Source organism: Sipha flava, unplaced genomic scaffold (genome assembly GCF_003268045.1).
Source record: "Sipha flava isolate LNK unplaced genomic scaffold, YSA_version1 254_pilon_pilon, whole genome shotgun sequence".
In the NCBI taxonomy this organism is placed as follows: domain Eukaryota; kingdom Metazoa; phylum Arthropoda; class Insecta; order Hemiptera; family Aphididae; genus Sipha; species Sipha flava.
In genome coordinates, this window is record NW_020272907.1 from 62545 (window position 1) to 74727 (window position 12183).

At 35.9% G+C, this 12183-nt stretch overlaps 1 protein-coding gene across 2 annotated transcripts; it reads right to left on the minus strand.

Moving 5' to 3' along the window:
- Positions 1–1893: 1893 nt before the first annotated feature.
- On the minus strand, positions 1894–6754 carry LOC112684645 (protein drumstick-like). 2 transcript variants are annotated; one of them, XM_025556261.1, is made up of 3 exons: positions 6314–6754; positions 4049–4654; positions 1894–2124 (listed from the first exon to the last, which is right to left on the minus strand). In XM_025556261.1, exons 2-3 carry the CDS (start codon positions 4255–4257, stop codon positions 2076–2078), a joined length of 258 nt encoding a protein of 85 aa, XP_025412046.1. In that variant the 5' UTR covers positions 4258–4654; positions 6314–6754; the 3' UTR covers positions 1894–2075. The 2 variants fall into 2 exon arrangements, with proteins under 2 accessions (XP_025412046.1, XP_025412045.1); XM_025556260.1 differs by having other exon boundaries at positions 4049–4657.
- Between the last annotated feature and the right edge of the window lie 5429 nt (positions 6755–12183).

A 12183-nucleotide genomic window follows, 5' to 3' on the forward strand; every position in this document is an offset into this window, starting at 1 on the left:
CTATGTTGTACGTATGTCAGACGGAGACAACACATGCGTGTATGACGTCCTTTTAATGAAAGCTCTTAAATATAAAACAATAAGTTAACAATTAAATATAAATATAAATAAGTATACCTATTTATATTTAATTTTTAACTATATATAGACTATATATAGACGGACCTCAAACAATTATATGAATTATAAGGTAATTTAACTATACATACTAGTATATTACATATATACGTATATTCCGTAGTTGTGATTTAATTAAAGTCTTTGAATAACTTAAAATATATCCTTAGTAATTTGTATTGTAAACTATAATTTTTAATTCATTTTTTTTATTTAATATAATAGGTAAAAAGTTTATGGAGAAAAACTATCAAAACTTTTTGTTACATATTACACTAAGTATACATAAATACATACTTATTGAAAAATAATTTTTAACATCCACCATTATGTTTGGAGTCTTTATTCTTTACTCCATAAATAGTCTAAACCCTATTATTGAATATATAGTGGCATAAAACCCAAAGCGGTATCGTGGACAGAGTGTAAGAGCTTCGGATTAAACACATAATTAATTAAAACAAAATGGTAGTTGATTTATGTACCATTATCAAGTGTTTTTAGAACTACGTAATATTTTAAATAAAAACCATTATATATGCACACAATATAGATGTTATACTTAATACAAAATAATTACCAATCTAGATACTTTTAATTAAAAAACATTTTTAAATTTTGATATGATTACTACATAAACATTATTCGTTAAAATTAGTAAAAAAAACTTCTAAAAGCATCATACTTACTTGTTTTTTTTTTTTTTTGTGTAACGCTGGTTTAATTTCATACCTTAATGTATGAAGTTTTGATGATAAATGATTTTTTTAATGAGAATTTCAAATAGCCTATTATTAAATTAAATTTACGTAGAGATACCTTAATACACGATGTTAAATAGTTTCTATCTTTTATAAATTATTTTATTTTAAAAATTTTTCTATATTTTTAATTAAAAAGAATAATCTATAAATAGAAATAATATTATTTACCCACTCATTTAAAATGCATAATACATAATGGCAATAATACTTAATATTTTTTAGAATATAATTTTATTAAAAAACCAATACCAACCAAAATAATCAGTATAAGAATTTATATCGTGTGAATGTTGTAAGAGTGTTGTTGACTGATTTTTATCGATTTTATTGTGTTAATAAATAACCATTACAAAATTACCTGTTGGGAAAAGGATGGACGAATTAAAATAAACCATATAACAATAGATTCATCATTTACAAATAAATTATATATATTTTTATTTTTTTATCAACACATATAATACAGACAGTTTATAACTTTAAAATATATAATAATTTCTAACAATATAACTGGTTACATATTTACAGAATGTGAAATAATATTAATTCATATAAAATTAACATACATTTATATAATATATATAAATATATATGTTAAAAAAAAACAGTAACATATTTTTGTCTTAAATGGTAATTTTTTGCAGGCTAGTCCCACTTTTCTTAGAACGTTAAACATATTTAAAATAATTTCTTAAATTGTAATTTGCCAATATTGCGAATTTCAGATAAGAAGTTTTTAAGGAACATTCCAAGAAAAATTTTATTTAAGGAATTCAATTTACAAATAGTTTCATTGTGGGGTATGAAATATTCCCTATAGATCCACTATTCTGCATATTTTTATATTACATTGGTATATTTCATTAATTTATCCACGTCTTACAATAAAAAATATTAGGAATATAATATTGATTTGTATGACTTTTTAAATTACTTAAAATATTTATAATAAAACATATAATATTGTTAATAAATTATTAATTGAATTACATTTATAATATAATGATTTAATAAAACATTTTGTTTAATATTCTTTACAAATGTGTAGTTTTTTGAATTCAAAAAGTAAAAATTGACCAGTCTGCTCAAATCTAATCTCATTAGTTTTACAAATTAACAACTACCTAGTTAGTGTCTATCTACATATACTTCATTAGAACAGTTTGCCAATATTTTAGCATATCACAATTTTTTTCAAAGCTGCAATGCGTACCCAGCTCTGTAATTTGGACTATGAGTTGATCTGTATTGGAAAAATAAAAACCATAAACAAAAGAAGTCCGAGAAAAAAATAAAAATAAAATTAAAAATTAAAAAACATCGAAGAAATAACATTTCATAATATATGCGGCTAGTGCACACAATTATTAGATAATATTTTCGTGAGAAATTGTTTTATTTTTTTAGAGAGATCATTCATAAGTATAAGATATAGATAATAGTCTATGTGAGATGTGACCTCAAACCGGTATTAGTAAAACAAGCGACCATGCCGTATTATTATATTAATAACAAAAATAGGTAAATTATATATCAACCGATTTCTTTTGTTTTTACATGTGAAACATATAAATAAAATAGAGAAGAGTAAAATAGTATTTCTTACACAAATAGTTAGAAATGTGGCCTAAGATAGAATATATTGTTTTATTTAGAAAGGTAGGTTTTATTAAAGGGTTGTCTTGAAGAATCCGTAGTTCACCTTGAGTGGCCACATCTAAAAAAAAAATAAAAAATAGCGAAAAATCCAAAACCCTATGTTAATAACAGATAAGAATGGTTGTTTTTATTTTATTGAAATATATATATTTTTTTTAAATTTAATTTAATTTATGTTAATATGTAAACATTAAGAAAGTTCAACCGATGTTGAGTTGAAAGAATCAAGTATTTAAGGCGAACGATCGGATTTGTTCAAAACAGAATGTGAAATATAAAAGATGATAAATACATATATATATATATATATATATATATACTTCAAGAATATAAGTAAAAAATTTATATATACTTAGCCTATATTTATAGAACAGAAGACTTGTGTGTATAATAATAAAATCAACCACCATATAGTAATAATATGTAATACCACACACAGAGCTTGTATATAATATATAATAACATCGCTATCGTTTGTATTTTGTAGATTATAATCTAAAATATTAAATAGTTGTACGTATATAGTGTAATGAAATATAATACAAAAATTAGTTTATCCGTAAAACGATCGTAACCGATTTTTGAAGTCAATTTTATCTTTCAGTCGATTGGTGGCGTTATTGTCATAAAATAATATTTATGTGCAATGTCAGTGTTTTAAGTGCTATTGCGACGTTACAATTAAGTTTTCGATGCTGTTATTAAAATTAACACGAATATAAAATATAATTACTCATATTTAACGTTTGACTTCAAAAATCGCATTTTTACATGTTCATACAAAGAAATATTATAAATGGATGAAAACATTTTTAATTCGGTACACGAACTCTCGGTAGTAGACAGCAATGACGGCGGCCAATTGATCGTATGTATAATAAAAAGTACATTAAAAAAAAAAAAAAAAAAAAAACTATAATAATCTCGGGAAGAACAGTGATGGACACCCCGTTAAACACACGTGTGTTTGCCGAAGCCTTCGCCACGGTATATTATAAATATATATATGGGTATTATACATTATTATACAGATTACACATTATATATTACAAATATTACACGCGGATCACGACCCGGGTAGTGGTGATACGTGCGTGAGCACACGAGAACCAAGGTATAGAAAAACAGCCGGTACAATAGTGATAAAATATAAATAAATAAATAAATAATAATATAACGATAGTAGTAGTATTAGTATTAGTACACAAGTGAATAAATATATAATAATGCACACGGATGTATAAGTACTGCGTAGTAGTGGTATAGAGCGGCCATCTGTACTCGTGCAGTATAACATAAACGTGGTATACATACAGTGTGGTAGCTGTTATATATTATTAAGGTGATGTATATATAGTGCGGTAGTACATAGTGGTAGCAGTAGTAAAATAGTAGTAGTAGTAGTGGTAGAATGGTAGTAGTGGTAGTAGCGGTAGTAGTAGTAGACGTGCGTGCTACGCGCGAGATAGGGCACGCGAGCAGAGATTCAATGCGATTTCGACACTGACCTGTGTTGCTGCAGGCTGTCCTGCCGCTTGAACGACTTGTAGCACATCTCGCACCGGTAATTGACCGTCGGCAGATGGTTGCGCTCGTGTATTAGCAGCGAATAGTGCTTGTTGAACGTCCGGTTGCAGTACTTGCACACGAACTCCATTTTGACCCTTTTGGGCCGGAGCCGGTGGTTCTCCGAGTCGAGCTGTATTACCGCGTACATGATGACGACGGGGCCGCAGCGTCCCTGTGATGCTCCGCGAGCCGATCGTGTCCGTGGACTTTGCCGCGTACGGGGACGCGACCGCGGTGGTGATGGTGGTGGTGGTGCGCAGCGGCGGCTGTGGCTTCCCGTGAACGTTCACCGAATGTATTACGACAATATTAGGTGTGTTATGTTCACGACGTGTTGTTGTCGGCGGCAGCGATTTTTCTGCCGGTATTCTATTTACGGTAGATCCGACGGAGCGGAAATTGAAAAAATAAAAATACCTGTACGAAAAGATCGAAAGAAAAAAAACGAAAAATCTGCCGATCTCCCCGATGACACTGCGATGGTACGTAAGTGTGTGTATATATGTGTGTGTGTGTGTGTGTGTGTGTGTGTGTGAGAGAGCCGCCTGCTATAACAAATAAACAGACGCAAAATGAAAGTCACATATTATGATAACATACACAAGGGGAGAATGTATTGTATAATTTATGTTTTCGGTCGTAACGCGCGCGCTTGCTACGCTTGAGCGGAATAAAAAAAATAATAAAAATAATAAAAAAACAACACGATATATCAATAACAATAACAATAGGTGTCGTTCAAGGATTTTAAGTAGGCGTTTGCGAAACGCGATCGACAATGACGCCGCCGCCGCCGTCGTCCGCCTACTTATCTGCGACGACCGCGTACTGCAGCGATGACCGACTTGTTGCGGTCTGGGAGAAATTCAAGGCGCATCGAAAAAAATAACGGCACGTATTTTGTAAGCTGCGCGCGTGGGGCGAACGGGAAAAACTGTATTACACATCGCTGTACGCGCATGCACAGGCAGTAACGCAACGGTACGATAAAAAAAGGAAAAAAAATTACGAGTAAACAATAAAAAAAAAAAAAACCAGATAGAATCGCATTAATCATTGGCGCGGACGCGACGGGTGACAAGAGATTTCGACACCCACGACGGTACAACAAAAATAACATGTCACCGCACGTCGGCGGAGGCAGAGAGAAAAAATAATGGTGACGGGCGCGGGTTATATCGACACGAAAAGGTCGTACGGGTAAAAAACCGATAATGCGTACAATGACGGTTATCCGTACACAATACGTACGTTAACCACCGATGCCCCGGCGACGAAGTCTCAGGTATTTAAGGTAAACGTTTATACTTATTTTATTTTTTTTTTTGTATTTCGACTTCTCGCGTAAGCACACGGCAGCGGAGTCGTACGTAGGATATTGTTATCCGCGAACGGCAGCCGCTGCGGTGCGTACAGTCAATATTTGCGTAGGTGTATTTATAGGTCCGATGGAGCGCGGCGAGATCGCGATACGGTTGCACGCACGTCGGCGGAAGAAATATAACGGTCGAAAAAAAGACGTCGGAAAACCCGTGCGAGTTTCCCGCGACGAAATGATTGTATCGCGCAGGGAGCAACCGCGTGCGTGTCACCGTCGCTACTACGTGTGCGGACGTTGTGCGCGGCGGAAAACGACGACGACGACGACGGCGAAGACCAAGACAGCGGCGGTGGCGGCGGGGCAGAGGTGGATAGAGTAAAGGGGTATAGGCGGAGTCCGGTAGCCGACCCAACACCGGTAGCAGCGACGGCGACGTCGGCGGCCGCCATTAATTCGTCCCCTCCACCTTAACCACGCGCACCGTCGCTACCGCGGTTACGCGCGCGGTTCGATCGTTCAACACCGGTAGTCCATTATTTGTATTGTGTGCGTGCGTACTTGGCGCGCGCACCAACCGCGATCAACGGGTTGAGGCGCGCGCCGCCGCCGCCGCCGCCGCCGCCGACCACATCCTGTACGCGTAGCGACGGCGGTTCGTCACCACCGCGCGTTACGTACGTCACATATAATTGTTATCGTCATCATAATTGTCGTACCGTGCGCGTGATTTTATTTCGGACATTCGACCGCGACTACAACCGTAAGAAAAACGAACATGGAACGCGCGCACGGGTCGGAGGACACGAGACGAGAACGAGGGAAACAATCGTGTGGAATAAAAAAAAAAAATATAAAAATAAGAGGTTTTTAATGTAATACTCACGGTGAACTGGGCGCGAACGAGCGAGTGGGCCCGTGCGGATCAGAGCACGGCGGAGACGGTAAGACGGCGACGAACCGTTGTACTGCACTACTGTACGTGTACCGCGCGGTTGTATTAAATGAATAAACAAAACGGGACTTCTACCGCGGTACACATGCGCGGTGCAAGACGAGACGTCGTTGTGTTGATACGAAGACGTAGGCACAGCGTAGTTATGCGTGTGCACTGCTGCGGTGCACGACGACGACGATGACGACCGCGGTAAGTGGTGATTATTGCGGAACTCACTGGACTGTAGCACACGAAAGTCAGAAGCGGTCTCTACGCGGCGGCGGCGGTCGTGCGCACGCGTATGCGAGTGTGCGCGTGTGTGCGTGTGTGTGCGCGCGCGCGCTACGGCGGCAGCGGCAGCAACGGCAGCAGCGGCGGCGGCGGCGGCGGCGGCGGCGACGACGGCAGCAGCAGCGACGACGACGGCGACGGCTACGACTATGGTAACGACCGGGCACGGCGCGCGCGTTGTTCGGTCGGGGACGACGACGACGGTATTAGTAGTCGGTCGAACAACACCGGATCGGCGCGCGCTCGGCTCCGGGTGCGCGCTACCCGATCGGCGGCGGCCACGGCGGCCGTGCGCGGGGCGGCAGGTGCATGGGCGCGAGCGGCCGCGGCCGGGGACCCAATGGGCGCCGTGGGAAACGCACGGAAGCCGGCGCAGGCCACGCCCGTTAGCGTTCTGGTTGGCCACTGGGCGCGCCACCGCGTACGAGGTTACGGCCGCCGCGCGGCTGATTGTTTCTTCTCCCTCCGCCGCCCTACCCTCGTAAACGCCAGTTGTTGCCTCCGACGCCGCCGCCTCAACGGTGGCCGACCGGTTTTTCCCCGGGCGGCTACTAAAAGGACTCCGCGATTACGACCACGACGCGGTCCGCAACCACCGCCGCCGCCGCCGACGGCTCTCTCACACTCTCTCTCTCACTCCGTACTCTCTGCCGACGCGCGAACGACACGATAAAACTCCGAGAACGCGCACCGGCCAACGAAAATAACCATGGCTGGGGATTTCGACTAATTTTGGTGAACCGAACCTTTCAACGAGTTTAATGAGTTGAATCAGTGAATCGACTCTTAACTCTTCCAACTCTTTTGTTCGAATCCGAATTCAAATCTCAGGTTGAATCGCGCGTGTCCATATTTCTTTGTTCACTTGAATCGTTATCGGCCTGTCGCAATCTCGTATCGTGAAACTAATTACGAATATTGTCATGGATTTTTACATGGAAATAATGTTTGAAATGTACAATCTGATTTACTACATTAAACCACACTAAATAATAATACAATTAATACGTATATATTTAAAAATTACAATAGATATTATACGATCACGCACTCGCCCTGTAACATTTATCAATATATCTGTGGCTATCAACCAGTGGTGCCTTTTAATTAAAGATGTTACATAATATTTAATCATAAATAATACTTTTCAAGAGTATTATATGAAAAATTCGTTTCAATTTTTTAACGATCATTTTTATTTATTTTTTTTTTAACAACATTCCAATTTTCTAAACAGTTCAATTGGACTACTTGGAGTGCGTGTTCGGTCGTATCAACGACACTCGAGCGTCGAGAGCCGTACATCAGTTCAGTTTGTGGGGTTAGCGATCACCGATTCGTGAATTGAAATCGATAAGTTGGTTGAACAGAGTCGCTGATTCTTGAAACACTGATTCAACTCCTATGGTTAATTTTAAAGACCGGCCCACGAACACATCCCTACAAATATCCGAATAAATTATACGCGTTTGGGTACACATTACGGTGCGTTTGTGTACGATTATGCATACGATACGTTGAACGTATACCATATTGTTATGCATGTATGTTAGGTAGTACTCGCGGAGGTCGTCCCGGTGCGGTACAACGTTCCCTCGTACAGAATTTTAGGTCTTGCCCGAATGGTCGACGGTATAATTAGGTAGACGACCGCGTGTTTTCACCGTCTTTCAATGAAAGTCGCACGTAACAGTGGCGTATATAGAGGGGAGGGGTCTAGTGACCCGGAAATACAGCCCTCCTCGAAATGTTTTAAAAAACTTAAAAAATATTTTAAACGTATGTTATATTTTAATGGTGCTTTATGCTTATTTAGAATTTTCGTCCAATGTCAAATCGTTTTTTTTTTTTTTTTTTGGGACATTCTTTAAATGAAATGTAGATAAATACCTACTACATCTTGTTAGTAATTTAGATAGCAGTGGTAATTTAACTCTGTCCATAATAGCCCCTCCCCAAAATATTTTCTGTATACGCCACTGGCACGTAATATTATTATACTTGCGCGCCGTAAAAGTTCGTTCTGTCCGTGTGCACGTATCACGAAAAATAAGGGTTTTATAATGTTACGCGGATTGTTCTCTACGACTGTCAACACATCAAAAGTGTCTCAACATGCACCACGGTCATTAGTTGTTGTACATTTACAATATTGTTTATATTGGGTTTCGAACCAGTAAGGAAAAACGAATTTAAACTACTTTTAACAATGTACATTATTCTTGACGTATATACGGACTCCATTTAACGTGTAGGTTATCTATTTCAACTTATTATTAGTTACGCACACACTGACTGTACCAAGGATCGCTTATGTCCAACACATTGGACAAAAATATTTGTACACGTATACATTATTGCGCAATACATAAAATATGATGACTTACCGGGTTTTAAAATATATTGCAGAAACCTGAAATGCCAAATATTAAGATGTAATATATTATGTGGTTTTTTTATTATATTGTATATATTACAAATACGTGTGAAGTTTATAAAATTATTAAAACAATGCGTACTGAAATATTTAAATATTTAAATTATACACTGCAGAACGCATCGAAAACGATTTATTAGCAGATTAATGCGAAGGCCAACATCAAACTGAGCAAATTGGAAATGCGCGGTGTTTCGGAATAGTCCGACGCACCAATACACCATAAAGATTAAGATGGTGTACTAATAACAAGTTTAGAAGGATATAATATTAATTTTAGAAACGAGTCGGGTACGCCCGAATACTCTACCGGATTTATACGATCGATTCGCATTTATCTCCATGATTATTTATAAATATCTTTTATTTATACATTTAAAATTTATATTACCCGCGTGTTATTACGTATAGGTGTAATTTACCTGCAAGTTTAAATAACTACTTACAATATTATTATTATACCCGTGTACTATCGTTATAATGGAACGCGCGACTACGAAACAAGTTTTCTCATTCTGCATCATTATTATCAATATAATAATTTTATTTAGGATTAGTCATATTACACAGTGAAACCTTAGAGGTTCAAACTGCTGCTGTTCTGTATTTGGTTTGGCAAGTTAACTCAAAGTTCAACAAAACATGTAATATAATCAATACGTTACGATTTGTGTAATAAATGATGCTAAAACATAAGACTTGAACTATTGTATATTTGTTAACAGAGCGTATACCGAAGAAGTGAAATTTTTCGAACTAAATATTCGTTAGTCATTTCCAAAGTATAAGTAAAAAATATTTAACTTACAATTATAAATCGACTATTGGTCACGATTGTAATTTAAAATATTTATTTTCTATACTAATTAAAACTATCTAAATGTGCGATTCATAAGCATTTATATTTCTGTTATAATTACGTATCGAAATTGTTTTACGCAACAACGGCTTTGAATCTCATAAAAAACTAAAATTTGTACTCGGATTTCAGAACTTAATCACAACAGTATTAGACGATATCACTGATTCGGTAGACAGATGCCAGACACTACATTTGGGAAATATTTTCAAATTGGAAAAGGCCAGGTATATTTCAGTAATTTAATAAACCATTTCTTGTATACGTTGTACTTTTTGAATGCTTCCACAAATAAACATAATATTTCTACGTGTTCGGCGTATTCGGGCAGAAAACGATTAACCGTGAGTACTCTAGGAATTTAATTTCAACGCTGCCCGTATAGCCCGTATAGTTTTATCGGGACGTGAATAACGTGCCATTCGTACAGCTTTATTTTAAACACGATTTTTTTTTTCATATAATATATATTATATATTTGCGACTTAATAACTATTTATTTTTGCACATATTTTTCAATAAATGTGTTTTAACATACTCAAAGTACGAATTTTTTAAGAAATTTTATTAATTTTTGGACAGTAATCATCATAATTATGCGGTAAAACATAATTTTATTCTTAAATGTATGTATTAAAACAATTAAAATTGCAAAAATATGCGAAATTTCATTTTGAACTCTTTATGCTGTCATTCATATTTGTATTTTATCATTTTATGTAAGCAATAAATTCATGCAAATTCATGAACGTCGGAGTCCAAAACGTATTGATTTACTTTAACCATCTTGCGGACTTGTGGTACAATATTAGGAATATGGAAAAATCTTTTATGGTATAGTTGTTTGGCTTTTGAAAACTGAAATAAATCGAAAACCCTAAACACGATTAATCGTTTCCGTAATATGATAATAATATTAGGTAGGCATGTACATTTATTAACGTTATTATCGCATGTGTAGAAGCATGTAAAACCAAGGTTTATAGAGTTTATAGGTTTATAGTCTATTGATGTAGAGCTACAGACATATTTTAGACAAGTCTTTCTTCGTAAATTAAATAAATCGTTCCACGGATTATTACTCGTATTTCGAGGTTAATGACTATTATTACCGTATTCAAACATCGTTCGGTATCGATTTTTCATAGTTTTCACATAAAGTACGTACGTGTTGAATCATAATATTTGAATAATATATACCTAGTGAAACACTTGCGCCTTGATTACTAAATATTGTTAATGATTGTTAATTTAAATTTGTTATCAATATAATTTTAAAAATATATAATGTATTTTATGTCTTATTTTTTTGTATTCTGCTTGGCACATACCCAGTAGCGCACACAGGGAGGGTCAGGGGTGTCGACTGACACCCCTCAGAGAATTGGTGGATAACTAGTTCTGTGCAGTGGCGACGAACTACAAAAAATGCAGTACGGCGATATCAAATTTTAATAGTACCTACCCAACTACCAATTGATGTAAACGGTGGGGGGGGGCTGAAATCCTACCATAATATTGTATTCAAAATTTATATTAATATATATATATTTATATATACATAAATTTATATATTTATATGTATATATATTTTTATATTGTGACTTATCAATAATTTATGATATAGCCGATATAGGTGTTCATATATTAAATAATATTTATTTTCATCACATCGCACTATCGTTATCGTATTATTTGTTTTAACGGTCTTCTGGCTTGTATCAATGTAATCAGCGTACCACAACTGATGTGCTTTTATGTAATAATGTTAAATATTAAATATTTTTAATACTTTCATAATACATTTTACACATTGGGCTGTGGGTACCACGCTATGTGTCATCTACCCAGCACCCAGTACCCACCCGCCACATAATTCATTATGGCAGTCGCCATACTTGAATATAGGGTCGGCGACACTGGCTCTGTGTGAACTTTTATAAATATTTGTTGAATTTAATACTAACCAATTTTTCAGCTATCCAAATCAACATACTAATTATGTTTACCTTAAAACTAAAGCGTCACATGAGAATAAGTAGTAGGGCTCAATCCCAAAAATTATGCTATACAAACTTATAAATTAATACCCAAAAAATTGAAAAATAATTAATATTAGGTTTATTTTAAAAAAATGTATTTTAGTATCTTTGTTAGTAAAAAAAAAACCAAAAACACTTAAAAATAAGAATTATACTATGTCTAAACTCAGATTTTACTGGTGGGGTAGGG